We start from the raw sequence: 17,909 nt of genomic DNA, 5'->3' as shown, positions 1-17,909 counted from the left end.
AGTCGTTCCGGGCCCACAACAGAGTTCAAGTAATGCAGTACAGAGGCAACGTAGTGCAGAGGCCCTCAGCCTTCTAGGCACAGCACCTGCAATGAATTGGGCACATTCCAGCACACACAGTTCCAAGGAGCATCAGCCACCGTCTCCAGGGCAAAGCACACAGTGCCGTCAACAGAGCCCGCAATCTCTTTGAGACGCTACCTTCATTCGCGCCAGCAGCAGTATCCTTTCAGAACCTCAGCCTCAGTATGTGACATAGGCAATCCCTGTGTTTGACAGTAGGGCTTTTTGTGGGGGTCACAGTTCAGTAAGTGGCATCGGGGAACTCTGCCTCCCCAAATATTATTATTGCTAGTTATATGTCCCCCTCAGGTAGCTGCAGCAAAGTGCAGGGATGGCTGTGCCCTCCCTATCCTCCACAAGATGGCGGCCAGTCGTCCCCCTCCACAAATTGGCGCCAATCAATGTGTCTCAGTTGTATTTATTTGGTCCACAGAGCGGGGTGGCATTAATAAGTAATGTGGGTCCCCCTCCCCCCCTACGAGTCCCAGCAGGAGACCTCCAACAGCAATCAGAGCAGGTGCTGTTCTACAGGGCAATGATCAGGCAGGTCAGTAGCGGTACAAGCTCCGGAAGCCCCCAGGAGGCACAGTCAGAGCCAGGCAGTTCAGTGGGGCCCAAGCGCGACCGGGCACCCCGCATTTAATGCCGCAGGTGACCGGAGTATACGATTTCACTCCGAGAGATCCACAGATGCGAGAATACAGTTTTTAAGGCCAGAGGCAGACCTCGTTATTCCTGACAGGTTGTCCACAGTCCTCCCAAGAGGCTTCCCCCGCAACCACATGACATACAAACGGTGTCCACCACCAGCTGGGCATGGGGGAAATTGAGGAAGCTTAACGGCACTACAACCCTATACTCATCCGCCCTTTCACTACCTAACACCAAATGGTTCCCAATCACTGAGGAAGGACTAGTGCAGCGCACACTGACTGCCTTAGGCGAAGTCCAAAATAGGGGATTTGTATCCGGAGGGCCATGTATTCTCACTGGACGACGATACATGGTATACTGGCAGCAGTTTTATGACATGATTTGTTATGACCCGAATGAGGTCGGCCTTGAGGGCAACAGTCCCTACGTTCCCAATTGAGCCAGACTTGTTTCCCCCACTCACACTAGTAATAGAGAGCCCAGATAAAGCGTGTCTCATTTCAAATCTCAAATGTACAAAGCAAGTTCTGATATGAGACCGCGTGGGACGACAAGCTCCGACATGACTGGGAGGCAGACTTGGGAGGTCCAATAACAGACAAACAGTGGTGCAAATGCTGCGAGGTAACCAAAACCATCTCCCTTAACAGCAGAACAAGCTGCTTCACTTTCAATTTCTACGCCGTGCTTATTTTACACCTGCCAAAGCACATAGGATATACACCTCCAAGCCACATACATGTTTGAAATGCTCAGTACCTCACGCCGAATTCATGCATATGACATGGACTTGCCCCCGCTTACAGAGTTACTGGGCGGACATTCACTCTACACTAGGGAAGATGATCGGCTTACCTCTTGAGCCTATTCCAGAGATTGCACTGCTGGGTTACACAGTGAACTTCCCCAAGAGAGTTAGACGTTTTGCATGACTGGGGCTCCTGCTGGCAAAACGGGAGATTGCAATACACTGGGGCAGGAAAACGGGACCCAAAGTGCAGGATTGGCTGCACAGTTTAGCCTATTGCAAAGTTAACGCGGAGAACCTATGCTAGCATCACACCCCCTACGTCCCGACCCAAGGATATATTTGGCCCATTTCGGAGATAAGTGGAAGCAACTAAACAGGCCTCAAATTCTCAGTCAGAAAATGGTATGGGCCTGAGGGAGTGGGGTGATTATATCAACTATCAATGCCTACGTTGAGGTCAATCATGTGCGGTGTTGTGTTACTGTATGCCGGTGCTGGCGGTAAATGGGAGGATGGGAATCGAAATTTGCCTAGCTTACGTAACGGTAAGTTTCAATTCTATTAAGGACACGGAGGCGAGGATTATGCTATATCTTCCTTCGCTTTATTAACATAAAGAAACCACAGCAGCTTAGGAAAAGATATAATAAGAACAAAAAATGCTTTAAACATAAAGCATTGACGTAATGTTAAACAAAAAATCAACAACAACTCCCAAGAGTCTCTTTGTTATAATCATAGTCCACAGTCCTTTGTCACTGTTCATCATCCCTATATAACCGGACTTCCCATCATCTTCCTCCTCTTTCTTCGCGCAGATCACGCTAAGCCTCATTGGTCCTGTTTAGCACCGTCGTTGCCTGCCAAAAAAGGAACAGCATCAGCGAGGTGGCCCAGGAAAAGGTTACAACAAGGCGAGGAGCATTCAGTGAACAACACAGTACAGACAACGTAAAGGAAAACGCTTTACTTACTGCCATACGGGTGGGTAGAGACACCACCGTAGTCCGGGTGGGATAATCCTCGCCTCCGTGTCCTTAATAGAATTGAAACTTACCGTTACGTAAGCTAGGCAAATTTCGATTCTATGTCAGGACCGGAGGCTTCAGATTATGCTAGTTGAAAGCTTACTTACCACCAACTGAGCTCAATCCACCACCGGCTTAAAATAAAACCTCTTGAAGGTGGAATCCGAGGACCAGTCCGCCGCTCGCATAAGGTCCTCCAGACGAGCACCCACCGAGAATGCCTTAGAGGCCATGGCCCCCCTGGCGGAGTGTGCTCCAAAGAGAGAAGTATTGATGCCCGCTTCTTGCATGACCCAACGCACCCACCTAGAGATAGTGGGGGAGGAGACAGCTTTGTGTGGCTTCCGCAGGGCAATCAACAACTGACGCTCGCCCGGAGGGCGAAGATCTAATGTCAGGTCCTCATATGCTTTGAGGCATTGCACAACACACAACTTAGGAGTGTCAGTAAAGGCTGGATAAGAAATGGAACGCGACGACGTCTTAGTGCGTCGACCCACCGTAAAAAGTAACCCCCTCCGGGGAAAAAATGCGTGCAGAAACATCCAGCGCGCGCACGTCCGAGACGCGCCTACAAGAGACCAGACATAACAACATGGCTAATTTCGCCGAAAGCTCCTTCAGAGACAGATAAGAATTCGCTGGCCACGATAGGAACAGGTTCAGGACCAAATTGACGTCCCAAAGGACGGAGTACCTGGGCTCTGGCGGCAGCGCGAGGCGAACCGCTCGCAGGAGCCGGCACACAAAAGGGTGTTCCCCTACCGGATGGCCATCGATGTTATCATGGCCCGCAGAAATCGCCGACCGGATAGCATTGATCGTTCTATACGCCAAACCCTTGTCGGCCAAATGAGCCAGGAAATTCAGCACGGGAACAAGGCCGGCGACCATGGGATCCAAATCCCTTCGTAAACACCAACGCATCCACTTAAGCCAAGCGGATCTGTAACGCTTCGTCGTACTATCGGCCCATGCTTTGGAGAGCAAGTGCTCAGCCGACCCCGAAAGGCCCGGGAGCGTCCAGCGTCTCCTGAGAGCCTCCACGCCACGAGGCGGAGAGTGTTCTGCATGACGAGAGGGTGAGGTTCCCGATCCGGGCTCGTCAGGAGCAGAGGAAACAGGGGGAGTAGGATTGGAAAATCCCAGGAAAGTTCCAGAAGAACCGGAAACCACACTTGAGACCTCCACAGCGGTGTAACCAACACCAGGTCCGCACCCTGGCGGCGTATTTGAGCCGCCGTTCGCATGATCATGGAGAACGGGGGAAACGCAAACGGCTGTTCCCGACTCCAATCCTGCAAGAACGCGTCCGTGGCCTCCGCCAGAGGGTCCGGCCTCCAGCTGTAAAACCGCGGCAGCTGGTGGTCGAGACGGGACGCGAAGAGGTCCACCGAGAAGGGGCCCCAAAGGGAGTGTAGCCACCGGAAGACTCCCGGATCCAGTTTCCACTGGCTGGCATCCCTGAGATGTCGAGAGTGCCAATCCGCTACCTGATTGGACTGGCCTGGCAGATACTCCGCCGTCACCGCAATGTGACGAGACAGGCAATAATCCCAGAAGTCCTTCGCTAAATCCGCCAAGGCGCGGGACCGAGGACCTCCCAGGTGGTTCACATATCGGACCGCCGAAACATTGTCCATCCGGAGCAGGACACAAGCCTTGACCGAATCCTTGGTCCAACAGCGAACCGCGAAGGAGCCCGCAAGGAGCTCCAAACAATTGATATGCAATTGTTGTTCTTCTGACGACCAGGCGCCGCCGGTGGAAAAATCCCCGCACCGGGCGCCCCAGCCCGACCTGCTGGCGTCGGACTCTATAATTAAGTCCGGAGCCGACCCGAAGATCGCTCGCCCATTCCATGCCTCCATGTGAGACAGCCACCATGACATCTCCTCCTTCACTTCGTCCGTGAGGGGAACCCACTGATCGTAACACATCCCACGGCGCAAATGCTGCGCTTTCAGGCGCTGAAGAGCCCTGTAGTGCAGCGGGCCCGGGAAAATCGCCTGGATGGAGGACGACAGAAGACCCACCACCTTGGCGACATGGCGCAGTGACGTCCGATCCCTCGCGATCGTCTGCCGAAGCAGGTGCCGTATCTTTGCGACCTTCCGGCTCGGTAGGCTCAAGACCGCCTGCACCGAGTCCACCACGAAACCTAAAAAGGTGATCTGCTGAGTGGGAACCAAGACCGACTTGGAGCCGTTGACGACGAACCCCAGTCTCTGAAGCAGGCCGACCGCTTGACGCAGTTGTCCTGCCAGCACCTCCGGGCACTGCCCCATGAGGAGGATGTCGTCTAAGTAAACTATCATACGGACCCCCTGGCTTCTGAGAAACTCCACCACCGGGTGAAGGACCTTCGTGAAGCACCACGGGGCCGAAGAAAGGCCGAACGGCAGGGCGGTGAATTCGAACACCTGGCCGTCCCACAGGAATTGTAGGAAGCGAAGATGAGGGGGGTGGATGGGAACGACCAAGTAGGCATCCTTGAGATCCAGTCGCACCATCCAATCCCGAGGGAGGAGCACGTCCCGAAGGAGGTGGATCCCCTCCATCTTGAAGTGACGGTAGACCAACCACCCATTGAATTCCTTGAGGTTGATCACAGGTCTCTTGCCCCCATCCGTCTTGTCTACCAAGAAGACGTTGCTGAGGAACCCATGCGGGTGGCGCGTTGATAGGCGGATGGCTCCCTTGCGCAGCAAGTCCGAGACCTCCCCGTCTATCAATCGCGCGTCGGAATCTGAGAAAACCATTGGGCGCGGGGGCCTCACCTGAGTTGGCTGGTCGTGAAACTCTATATGGAAACCTCTCACAGTTTGCAAAACCCAAGCATCGGCAGTGAGCAACTCCCACTCCCCGTAAAAGCTTGCCAGCCGCCCCCCAATCGGAACTTGATCCAAGCAAAGTACACTTACCGGGGGCATTTCCTTGTCCGGACTTCTTTTGGAATCCTCTTCCACCATAGCGTTGTCCCCTTGTGGGGTAGAAATTGGTGTAGTTGGCCGAGGTCTGGTACTGACCTCTTCCGGAGCCTTGTCCACGGTTGTTGGTCTGCTGACCACGGCCGATCGCGCGGCCCCTGCCGCGACCGGCCCCTCCAGAAAAACGCTGGTGAAACACCCTCTTGATGCTGGACTGGGCCTTGTCCAGCGACGTGAACGTGTTCACGAACTTTCCAAGCTCGCGGATGAAAGGTTCACCGAAGAGGCCACCCTGGGCCACTGCACCTGCCTCCGACGAGGCCAGGTCCCCCAGCTTCGGGTCCAGTTTAATAAGGAGCGACCGCCGCCGCTCCGTGGACAGGGCACAGTTGGCGTTGCCCAAGAAGACGATCACCCTCTGGGCCCAGTTGGAGAGCACCTCCGGTGAAATGGCGGTGCCATTCGCTCGAGCCTCCTCCGCCATATCGAGGATCTTCGTGGCGGGCCCGACCGCATCCAACAGCTTGTCCTGGCAGGCCCGCCAGGACCGATCGATCCCCTTCCTGGGGTCCTTCATGAATTTCGCCAGGAAGGTGGCCATTTTGGGGTCCAATTCTGGGGTCATAGCCACCTTCCCCTCCAAAGTAGGCCGAGGGCATTCCCCGCGCAGGCAACCCCTCGCCTCCTTCTCCAGGGGCTTGCGCAGCCGGCCCGCGACAAACTTCGCCACCGTCTCCCCCGGGGCCCAGGCCGCGGATCGGGGGTGGACGATCTCGTCCGGGTCCAGCATGCCCGACTCATCTCGGGGCATCTCCTTTCCCGAAGGCGCCGGGAGCCAAGACCGGGTCGACTCCCCGTCGTCATCCGTGTCCGGAGAGTCGTAGATCGGGGAAGCGGGCGCCGTTGACAGACCGCCCGAAGTGCCAGGGTCCACCAAGGGCGTCGGAGGCACCGCCGTCGCCTTGGCCAGGAAGGCGTCACGAAGACGCTCGAAGGCGCCCTTATCCACGCCTCGGGCCTCCGATGAAGGCCCCTCACCCCGGGGTCTCTTCGGAGCGAGCGGCAACCCGCCGGACGTCCCCGGGAGCTCGGGGGGCGGCGGCACCTGCGCCGCTGCCAGCTTGGCACACTCCTCTACGATGCGGGCCGAAAGGCGGTCCTCCATGGGCCCTACCACCTCCGTCACACAACGATAGATGGAGCTGTCCACTGCCTGATAAAACTCATCATCCTGCAGATAGGGGCAGGCCTCCTCATCATACTCCCCTTCCATGTCGGAACCAAGGGCAAATGCGGGGCACCCAAGAGGGCGGCAACCGAGAAAGTTCTCGAATGTGGGCAGGCCCAGCGGCTGCGATCACGTTTTGGGCCAGCTGACGTGGCAGGTGGGCTGCACCAACCCCCAAGCGCGCAGACCCTCCTCGCCGGGACCGGGTCTACGTACCCCTCAAGCGCGCTAGGCCACACACGAATAAAGAGGTGCACAGATCTCGCCCGAAGGCGATTCACGCGGTCAAACCGCCATACAGACCCCAAAGGGCGTCAATTTGTGAAGTACAGACCCGGAGCACCAGGTGTCAGAGGGGTACGCGAGGGTCGGCCCCTGCGCAAGCAGACCCCACGGCGCGGCTCCTCGCACCGCGGAGGCGCGCCGGAGGGTCGGCGAGGCGACAGGCCGCCCCCTTGCGGTCTATGTACACACCGCACACAAGTGGGAAAAAAGTCGCGTAGGAACGGCAGAACGTTCCCGCAACTAGGGGACTCTGAAAGGAAATAAACCATGCAAGGAGTCCCCAAAGACCGCAAGACACAAGTACAATACAAGAAGACAAATAGAAAAGCACTTATCTGGCTGCGGGAGCAGCGAAGAAAGAGGAGGAAGATGATGGGAAGTCCGGTTATATAGGGATGATGAACAGTGACAAAGGACTGTGGACTATGATTATAACAAAGAGACTCTTGGGAGTTGTTGTTGATTTTTTGTTGAACATTACGTCAATGCTTTATGTTTAAAGCATTTTTTGTTCTTATTATATCTTTTCCTAAGCTGCTGTGGTTTCTTTATGTTAATAAAGCGAAGGAAGATATAGCATAATCTGAAGCCTCCGGTCCTGACATAGAATCCTGCACATTGGGGACACGAACTGGGGGTGGGCTAGCGGTGGAGCAGTTTGTGTAGGATGTTCATTGTCATGATATGTCATTTGTACTAGATGTGCCAATTGACACCTGAAACTGTAGTATCGGGATAGACATGTACAACTTGCACAGTGATTGTTGATGATATGTTGGACGTGGTGTCTTATTTGCAACATTTGTCAGTGCTGCAAAAGAAAAAAAAAGTACTCCCAAGGTCGGGCTTACATCCCCCCCCCAGTAAAAAAAAAAAGTGACATGATGGGGAGCCAGGGCCAACTGTCAATTAGGTCAGAGGAGCAACAGGTCGAAAAAGTTTGGGAACCATTATTCCAATCTAAAGCATACAACCATTACTAACGCAACCAAAATACGTATTGTCCCTGTAGGGGACATATGGACATTCTACATTTTGACGTTAAAAGTCCTTTCACTAGTGAAGGACGGTATCTGTTTGTAGGCACGGTAGTTTCGGCCACTTCAAACGTAGAATGAACTAACTTCATTAAAAACTGTTTTTGGGAAAACGAACTTGATGCACATCTGTTCAGTGAAATGAAGTGTATAACAACCAAATAAGCTTCTACATTACCATTATAAATAAATTAGCCAGCGGAAAAGAGTCTATTACTAAAATAGTTCAAAACTAAACTACATCTCATGTTCCAACATGTTTACCGGAACAACATTTAATGTTCGAAATTATGAGTGAAACTCTTATTGACAACATTGATTTGCTTGTGCTGACAATGCAATGCCACGCACTTGTTGTTCTGTTTATTCACGGAACAATATTTACAGCTCCACAACATTTACGAAATAAATATATAAAGAACGAAAGTGAAAAAGGTACCTGAATAATTGCGTGGAAAAAGCAAACACCAAAGATGACTTTGCGCCACTGGTTTCCAAGAACATGCTCTTCAAAAAACGTCGGGGTGATCTCTGTGAATGCCCGTCTGATATTTGCACGAAGTCCTTTTGGCGGCTCATTAGTGACCTAAATACCAAGGAGAAGATATGGTTGAGTAATGATATGTCTTAGTCTGCAAAAAGCGTGCTCCTGATTTTTTGTTGTAGTTCCCATAAGTTACTGCACATGCTGTAGCCGGAGCACAACATGGAAACAGAGCAGTCGTTGCGGTTCTATGGTTCTACTGTATGCTGGCTGAGGCGCAGGTGCTTGGTCATAGAATTAATGTGACACCTCATTGTGTAAAACAATTTATTTGAAAATGGCTGCACAAATCTAACTCTCTCCCTGCTCTCTCTCTTATACCCTATCTGTCACCTTCCCCACGTTTAATTGTGTCTTTGTCACAATAAGCAATTTAGAGGTTCAAGATGGTGGATCTTTTAGGGTCTGAGATCTGACACCGTCATTTAATGATTAAGGAAACTGCTATGAAGCCTCTCTAGCAGCCAACGTCAAAAAATGTGTTCCACTTATGGGACTTCATGTCCATTTGAGAAATGAAGGTGAAGTTGCATTTAAACAGCCAGTACAGGAAAATTGCTAAGCCCAGTGTTGCAAATTCCACAACTGCAGCAAAAACACCTGGGCAAATCTATTTGTACACTTCGGCTGTTAGTGTAATCCGAAAGGAGCCAAAAGTATTTTCTCAAAAGCTTAGTACTGGGGCACAAGAAGAAGCAAATTATTGTCAGGCTATTTGTGCTTTATTTACCCCATGATTAATAGAGAAAAACCCTTGTTCTTCACTTTAAAAAGGCGAAAGACGGGGCTACGTTTAAGGCAAATCATTTTGTTCCTTTTTATTAGGTACTAAGCATGATTTTTGAATGATAATTAAAATATTACAGCGACTAATCGTTCTAAATCACCATTCTCCATTTTTGGATGTTAGATTGAAAACACTTAAGCATCTCCTTTAGCTGTAACTCCTCTTGGAAAAGCGTACACATTTTGTCATTATTCCATTCTTTAACCAAATCAAGATCCTTGACCAAAACCTCCAGATAGTGGGGGTGTGGGTGGGGGGAATTCTAAGTGTGACTAGCCCCGTGAGATGATGTGTGTGTGTGCATGTGTCTCCTCGCATGCTCGAATAGGTGTCGGGACGGGAGGCGGGTATATATAATTTTAATTTCCCCTGCATAGATGGCAGACTTCTTTTATGGGAAACTAAAGTAAAGTAAAAATTAAAAGTGCGCAAAAGCACATTTAGAGAAAGTAGCAGCCAGTTAATAAATTGCAACTGCCAGATCCTCCTGAAAAGTAAAAGAAACAAGCATTTGCAATGCAACAGGTCTCACATTTGTGAGAGTTTAAGCTATTGGCATTGTAAATGCCAATGCTTTTTATTTATCTGTTTTTATAATTAACAAATAAATAAAAGGCATTCTCATTTACAATTCCAATAGCTCAAACTCTTGTAAATGCGAGACCTATTTCATTTCAAAGAAGCGGCAAACATTGTCCCGGGCTGCTTAGAAAGTGAAAACGCGCATTCTACGCTGAATGTTGCAGGAATGCATGTGGTGCCTGTCGTAGGAGAAAATCCTTAAAGAAAAATAGTGCTTACAGACTAAATAAGACCTACGTGTCGGCTGCCTGTTATCAATATAAGCAGGAACCCAGCAAGTACAATCTAAATAATTTAAAAAATACTGAAAGTCAACATGGTCTCCATCCCTCCCCAAAAACATCTGGAACACTCCTTATGTAGATAGAATAGCATCTTCTAGAATGTCCTGCAGAGTGTTTCTGAATAACCTGAAAAAGGAAATCATTCTGATACCTGAAAATGAGACACCTTATTCAACCGTGTTGCTTTAAACAATATTTGTGTAATTGTACCCAATGCAAGGGTTAATCTGACCTAATTAAATCGTCAGCCTTACTCTCTCACTAAAAAATAAAGACTAAACTAACATGCATCCTTTGTTTTCTTTACAAACTGATCTCACGATTAAAAACGGGGGCAGCATGGCGTGTTTACATACCCTGACTTCTCTCGGTGGACTGTGGATAGCTAGCAGTGCCTGCATAATATCTGATGCCCTTCTCCCGCCTGAGGCAGGCACAAAAATCAAGACAGGTATACAGATACACTGACATAAAACATGCATACAGGAACAGTGGAAACACAGGCTCGTGTGCATTAGAGGTGCATATGGATGCACAGATTTAAAACATGTAACAGACACACAAACCAGACATGAGTACAGAGGCACACACATAGGCCATGCATTCAAACAGTGGTCGAAGTGGGGGAAAAAAAATAGGGGAACTGTGGGCAGAGACTCCGAGGGGGGGATAACCCAAGGATTGGATCAGTGGGTGGAGTCAGAGGTGTGGCCAGAATGTGCCAAACATCCCAATTTTTAGTATTTGTTTAGCATTTCACCGACCAGTTAAACCTTATTGTGTTTTTTAATTCAACCAATGGATACACTTGATTATTTAAGGTTTATTAGGAGTTATTGGCATTTCAATACATTCACAAAGTGGGACATAATTCCAATCATACAATGTCCCAAATACGCTTAAAAGTGGAATCACAAACCATTTGTCTCCAAGCCATTCAGTTTCACTCATTAGCACTTCTCCTCCCTTCTTCCATAAGAGCAGTTCAAACATGAATGGCAAAATATCCTAGTTTGCAAATGTTTTCTATATAATTATGACTCTGCCATATTTGCCACATAATACATCATCCACTGCATAATCTTACAGTTTTAACTAATAATTTTTGTAGCTCAAACGGATATTAAGTTACTAAAAAACGTGACTTGAGTTGCTGCAAAGTGGACGGCCCTTTGCAAAGGTTGACTGATCCCCTTTCTCACTGCTGCTTTTGAATGTTATACTGATACTAATGAGGCCTAATCTTTGCAGAGACTTAACATGTGTAAAAATGTCTAAATAATAAAGTATAGGAAAATATATTGCATTACACTGCAGCCTTTCTTTGTTGAATAATTTAGTCAACACTGCAGCATCATTTTGTCCCTCATTGCTGCATAATTCCAGTGGCTCCAGAGCAGGTAGCCCATGTTAAAAGTGCTTGTGGATGAAGCAGAGTGACTGTGAAGTTTGCAAACTTAGTTTGGTGTGCTTGCAAATCCTACATTGCCGATCCTTGGTGAGTTGCAGCTACTACTGCTGAAACAAGGCCAATGGAGGTACCAATGGGTGAGGTGGACTGGCCTTGATGGCAGGGCCGGCTTTAGTGCTGGTGGCGCCCTGTGCAACCATGTTTGTTGGTGCCCCCAAAGATCACATACGCCTCTGACTCCCTCACTACCACCCTTTAACAGTCCCCCTCAAGTCTCCATAACCACACTATTTCTCAGATGCATTTAATTGGATTTACAGTGCCACTCATACCAGTGTAAGGTGTCAGAGCACTTTACAACACACACACTACACAGAGACAATCATTTATATGTGTATAAATCACTGTATAGGAAATGTTACATAAGACAAAGGACTACAAGGTGTAGAAGCCACATCACAACCATACTAGTAGGCAGTATAGTGTATTAGCTCACTGTTCTAAGTTATGATTTTAACTTATAAACTGCAAGTAACAAAAGGATCTCTCTGACAAAAGCAGCAACCTACTAACCTAGTTAACATTATGTGCACTTTGTGATCTGCATGGTACATGTTCTTTGCAGCAGGCACATGAATCCTCTGTGCTACCTTTCCAGGAGTCAACCCTTCCACTAGACAAAACTCCGATCTCTCTCTAGGTAGAAAATTAATCACCGAAGTTATCATGACATGTTTATTGTCGTTGAAAATTGCTGGAGGCCAGGAAGGAGGCAGCACATTTTTTTAAAACAATAATATACTTGCAAATACTATGCACCCACCCGAAATCGGTACCTAGGGTGGTCAAACCGTTCGCACCGCCCTAGCCTGCTCAAGGTTCCTGTGACCTCAGTGACAGAATGACAGTGACTGGATCACTGTTGCTCTAGGGTGTGCTGCTTTGTAGGCCTACCCACAAGACAGGAGATGAACTTCAGTATTGATTGTGGTGGACAAGCCCTCAAGGTTAACCCACACATGCCACCACAAGGGTCCACTTGTTGGTGTTAAGACACCAGGGCTTCTAAGGTCTAGCAGGGCCTTCTAAGGTCTAGCATGCCAATATGCTCTTTCAGGAAAGTGGTCTGGTGGACTGGTCATGAAAGCTGAACCTTGATTCCCGAGTACCAAATTCGACAGCTTTGGCCATAGTGCGACATCCTCTCCCCCACTGAACGCCATACTGCCCCAGTAAGAGAAACTCACACTGCCTTCAGCTACAACCTAATTGTGCCCGCTATAAACACCTGGATGTGGCTCAATTAAAATTACGCACTAGACAAGCGTAATATGCTGCCTAAAAAAAACCCCAACATCACAGAAAAATCGAACACTCATAGGGAATGCAAGATTCAGAAAAGAATGTGAAATGTAAGCAGAAACAACATGGATACCTTAACGATATCTCACTCACTATATAGAAATTAGTGAGTGCTTTTACCTGAAAAGATAAGGACATGACTACAAGGCCCTGCAGGGAACCGTTTCAATGTTCATTGTTATATCCATACAAAACCTAAGCAGTATGGTTTTAAACAAACCCTTCTATAAACACAGAGCCATGGTACACATTTTGTTTTCTAGTTCACCCATCAACCAGGTTTTGGGATACATCCAGGAATGGTGCACTTCCCCACCTAGGGACAACAATGCTGTTCAGATAAAGACAAGAAAACAAAAGTAGCGCTTCACTGCAAAGTCTGTAAAGTGAGGCTGATGTGTTTGAATGTGAATAATAACAATCTGTCCACTTTGCAACCACTCTGTCTTGCATTAATTAGTTATGTATTTATTTTTCATATTTAAAACCTTTCATTTCTCTCCATCCTGAGGCTGCACTTTGGAATAGGAAAATGTCAGAATAAGGGCATTTCCCCGCAAGAGTGTTTTTCTTTTTTGGATCCATTTCACAGGGAAGCAACTAAATGAAAGAAGTAAAGAGAGGTTGTGAACCGTTTCTTCAAGTCACGGTGTTCAGTAAGTGAGGAGCAAGACAGAAAGAGAGGGAATAATTGGAAGAGAGGGGGCAGCTGTCAGTACAGAAAAGAAGAGGACATTTGCTTTGGGCAGTAAGGAAGAGACAGAGTGATTTTCCCGAGCCTTAGCTTCTCCGTCTGTGGATAGTTAAGAAAGTTCCCCTCTGACACATATTACTCGAAGAGCGGACGTAAACTGTAGTTAGGCGGTGCTGGTTCCGTAATAAACGGAAGTGAAGCATCGCCTTTACAGCCAATAATAAGCCCGATAAGAAAAGCTATGATAACGTTAAACGAATGGGAAGAGGCAGGAGTTTCTCCAAATATACAAATTACTTCATGCCTCATAGAGGCAGCGCATGCGCTGCCCTATGCGAGACCTAAAAATGAAATAAAAAGATCGAAGAAGGTAATGGGAGTAACTGATGAGTAGAGGGGGTAAGCAAAGACAGGCAGAGAAATTCAGGGTGAGAATAAAAATCAGAATGGAAAAGGGTGGGAGAAGCCATGGACGAGCTGATGAGTGGGGGTGCAGCACAGAGAGCTGGGGCAGGTATGTTAAGGGGTAAGCAGGACACAGACAGCAAAAAAACACAAGCATGGTGTGCTGACAAAAAAGAAAAAAATGGTTCTGGGAATGTAAGCAGTGCAAAGATGCAAGTCATTCAATCAAAAGAATGGTCAGTTAACTGGGGCTTTTTCCAAGCGCCTTGCGCCACCACTTTTAATATGGGAAAAAGTGACGTACAAGCTGCGCAAGGGGCTTGTAAATTAGCCCCTCTATTCCAGAGAAGGGCCTAACATAAGAACAGGTTTGAAAGGCATTGAGTAAGCTGCAAGGAAATGAGATTGAAAAGACAGCCAACCAATAATAAGCAATGGGCGGTTCCAAAGCACACTTTAAGTATTGGTAGTGGAACGAATAAGTCTTTCAATAATAGACAGCTAAAGCGGTCCAGAAGCAAGACTTAAAAATTAAGATTTGAATGGCAGTTTGGTTTCTTTAGGCTAAAATCCAGGCAGACATTGGTTTGAACTGTTGTCAATGATTGAAAATGATCTAAAAGTAGTTCTTTAAGTCAAGCCACCACAACTAGAGAATTTTTGTAGAAAAGCCTCTAGACAGTATACTAATGACAGCATTAATTAATATTTTGGAAAATATGGGAGTGCATTAAGGTGTAACAAATTTGATAGACTATCTTCAACATGTAAATCAGGCTAGAGACTTTACTTTTTGTGGTTTCTGGTGGGCATCGATGGACAAAGGCAATGTTGTTTGCAAATGCTACCTCATATCTATTCTACTCTTCTACGGACCTCACATATGTTAGGGAAATGTTTTACTACCTTAATGTTTAATCAGTGCTTACATCCTGATGAATGGTTAAGTGACAGTGGTAAATTATTTTAATGGCACAGGGTGTGGTAGTTTGTCTTTTGTTGGGTGCTGTGGGGGGATCTGCTGGTGAAATTCCACCTGCCATCGAATCTCAATGGCAGAGAATCATTTCAGCAATGAATTCCTGGATCTTGGGCGCGGACAGGAATAATCCTTTCTCTGCCCACTGAACTGTGGCACTGTTGCACTGTGTCAAAACCTCATAGCTATAGTAAATTATCGGAGAATAAAAACTATACACATTGAAAGGCATTGATGTTTTTGTACTATTATCACTAGGCAACACTACCAAATCACAAACTGTTACTTAGCAAGCCATATTGCAAAAGAAAAAAAATGTGTATATCTTTCCTCCATCGTTTGCTGCCCAAAGCTAATTCTTGACTTATGTGGCAACTGACAGCTACTAGCATAGAGCACTGAGCTGTGGTCGTTGAAATCAGGAGGTTGATAATGCTAAAAGGTAAGTAATCATGTGGCTCTTCCCAGTTTTACCTAATTTTCTGATTGGTAATATGGCAGAAGCCTGTATGAGTAGCAGGCCGAAGGTTCAATGGTAATGTATGGTTGAGGTGGGCACAGCAGAGTGAATGGACCTACAGAAGACTAAGAATGGAGGCGCGGAGAGTCTAAACAGAAACAAGGGTGTATTCAATGCTGTTTATGAGCAAGCTCTAGACGGTAGCTTCCTATTCTTCACTAGCAATGCCCAGGCCAGAAAATGCAATCATGCTAATGGGTAATGGCATGATTAGGCAAGACACGGCTGCTAAAAGGATCAAACATCCATATTACCAACAGGGTTCGAACAATGTGGTCACTTGCAATTCGGTATTACTTTATTTGCCTTATGACGTCTGTAAACACAGAGGTTTAAATAGCCCACAATGTTACACACGTTACTATGGAGTTAGCTATATCCTATTTTCCACTTCATACTTTGTTTTCAATCTTATTTAATCATCATTCGTGGGCTTGCATACCTTACACATCTTAAGATAGCCACTGTACCTTAACTGAATTCTGCAACACTGTGACAGGAAATGCATCACTCGGCATAGAACTTAAAAACAGTCTGAAGTTTTCATCAATTGCAGTGTCTGTAAAAAGAATAAATGAATAATAAGTCCATAACAATAAGAAAACATTTTCGCCAGTACACAAGCATTTACAGCAATTTCTTAATTAGAAAAACAACGATTGAATTTCAATAAATCGGTTTGTTTTTTTTAAATCAATTTACTTGTATCTACTGAGTACTAGGTAGGAGGTAGGGCTAATGGCTTTGTTGAAATTCATAATGGTTAAACTTAGTAACCCAGCTGGACGCCACAGTTATGATTAATCTGCACCACGCACAGTAGGAGTCACAGCAAATTGTAAAGGTGAGCCTAGTATAGCTTCAGTATTCCCTCACTAGAAAAAACATAAACGTAGCCTAAAGTGGTTCCTCCTGGATAGTTTGTTCCCTCTGAACAGTCTTTATATGAGAAAAAAAGCCAAGAACCAGCCAGGGCCCAAGTGATCTATTTCATGATCTCACCTAGTGGGAGCATCACATCTGCGAGAGGGACTTTCAGCGGTAGTGACCAGTGCACTCGCACCTGCTGGCATCCTCTGTCATACATGGAGTTTATAGGTGAGCAATAACGAATATGCCAATAAAATACAGCAGATCCACCATCAAGGGATACAATGTGCATTTTACGACACTTAACATGGCAAGTAAAAGATTCACTTCAACATGAGCTTACCTTGTCACTAGAGACAAAGGAAGTCTTAGATACGGCGGAGTAGAGATTGGGAGTCATTATTTAGAGTACTGCACGGATTTGTTATATGACCCATGCATAAGAAGGTCTAACTGTTTGCACAAACCACCTACAGCTTGCATTATTTGTGGCAGCTTTGTCTATGGGTCTGATCTAACCGAAGGGGGAACTACATGTACCATTATCATTTCAAAAAGCATTAAAACCAGTTTTAATTTAGCTTTATCAAAGAAATGTCAAATGTCAAATTAACAGGAGGTGAAGTAAAAATAATGACAAAAATAATACCCTGGGCAGATAAAATAAGCGCTACCGGTCAATCGCTCAAAAGCTCATAACATAGTTCTCTTAATTGATTTACGAGCTATAGCCCCTTTATATTACATACTTAATTTGGGAAAGTATGAGCAACTTCCCTGATCAGGCAGGCTTCTTCAGCTTTTATGCCTCCGCACCATGAGTTCCCAGTAAAAGAGCACATGGGAATAGCAATTTAAAATGGTAGGCCGCTGTAGCAATATGGGTTCTATTCGTGCAAACCATTTATTTTTCATTTGTGGACCTCTGGTACTGACTTCTGCTGTGTAAGGCTGCTGAATGTGATTCCCCTGGAAAATTGGCTAGGAGCTGCAACCTTCAGTGCCCATGTTTAGTGTAAGGTCTGCTGCCTGCGGACAGCTACGGTAAGGGACTTTGAGAACACTTGTAAAGATGCTTGAAAACTTTTAGGCTGAGCCAAGAATATTGTTGTCTGTCTCAGCCTGTCATCTGCACAGAGGTAGGCTTGGTAGAATATAAAACTCAATCTAAATTGTATGTGGCCTGACCCAGAAAAATGCTAAGACCTTATTGTTTGGCTAAAGTTAATCATATGTATTATTTTTCAGAGTGTGCACGTTATGCCTAAAATGTGCTAAACTATAACTGCTGAATGTTACCCTTATAAAGCTCTAGAAGCAGTTTCTTATGTACGTTTTCCTCGGTCTAGATCTAAGGTCTATTTTACACTAGCTGGATTCTTTCTTACATTAAGGTATTAAGTTTGCTTTTCTCAGTTTCCCCCCCAATTAAATTTGCTCTTCATCTTCTTGGCTAAGTAGAATTAACTGCTGGGCTCCCCACATTACACATCAA

At 46.8% G+C, this 17,909-nt stretch overlaps 1 protein-coding gene across 1 annotated transcript in view; it reads right to left on the bottom strand.

The window, feature by feature from the left end:
- DNAH6 (dynein axonemal heavy chain 6) overlaps window positions 1-17,909 on the bottom strand; it is a 2,460,712-nt gene that overhangs the window by 245,382 nt on the left and 2,197,421 nt on the right. Inside the window, exons 66-67 of the mRNA XM_086961829.1 lie at window positions 16,015-16,103; window positions 8,416-8,562 (exon numbers count right to left, since the gene is read on the bottom strand). Of these exons, the coding sequence (XP_086817955.1) occupies window positions 8,416-8,562; window positions 16,015-16,103 (236 nt within the window). The remainder of the gene's footprint in view (window positions 1-8,415; window positions 8,563-16,014; window positions 16,104-17,909) is intronic.

This window comes from Lissotriton vulgaris, chromosome 3_1 (assembly GCF_964263255.1).
Source record: "Lissotriton vulgaris chromosome 3_1, aLisVul1.2, whole genome shotgun sequence".
Lineage (NCBI taxonomy): Eukaryota > Metazoa > Chordata > Amphibia > Caudata > Salamandridae > Lissotriton > Lissotriton vulgaris.
This window is presented reverse-complemented; position numbering and strand designations above follow the sequence as displayed.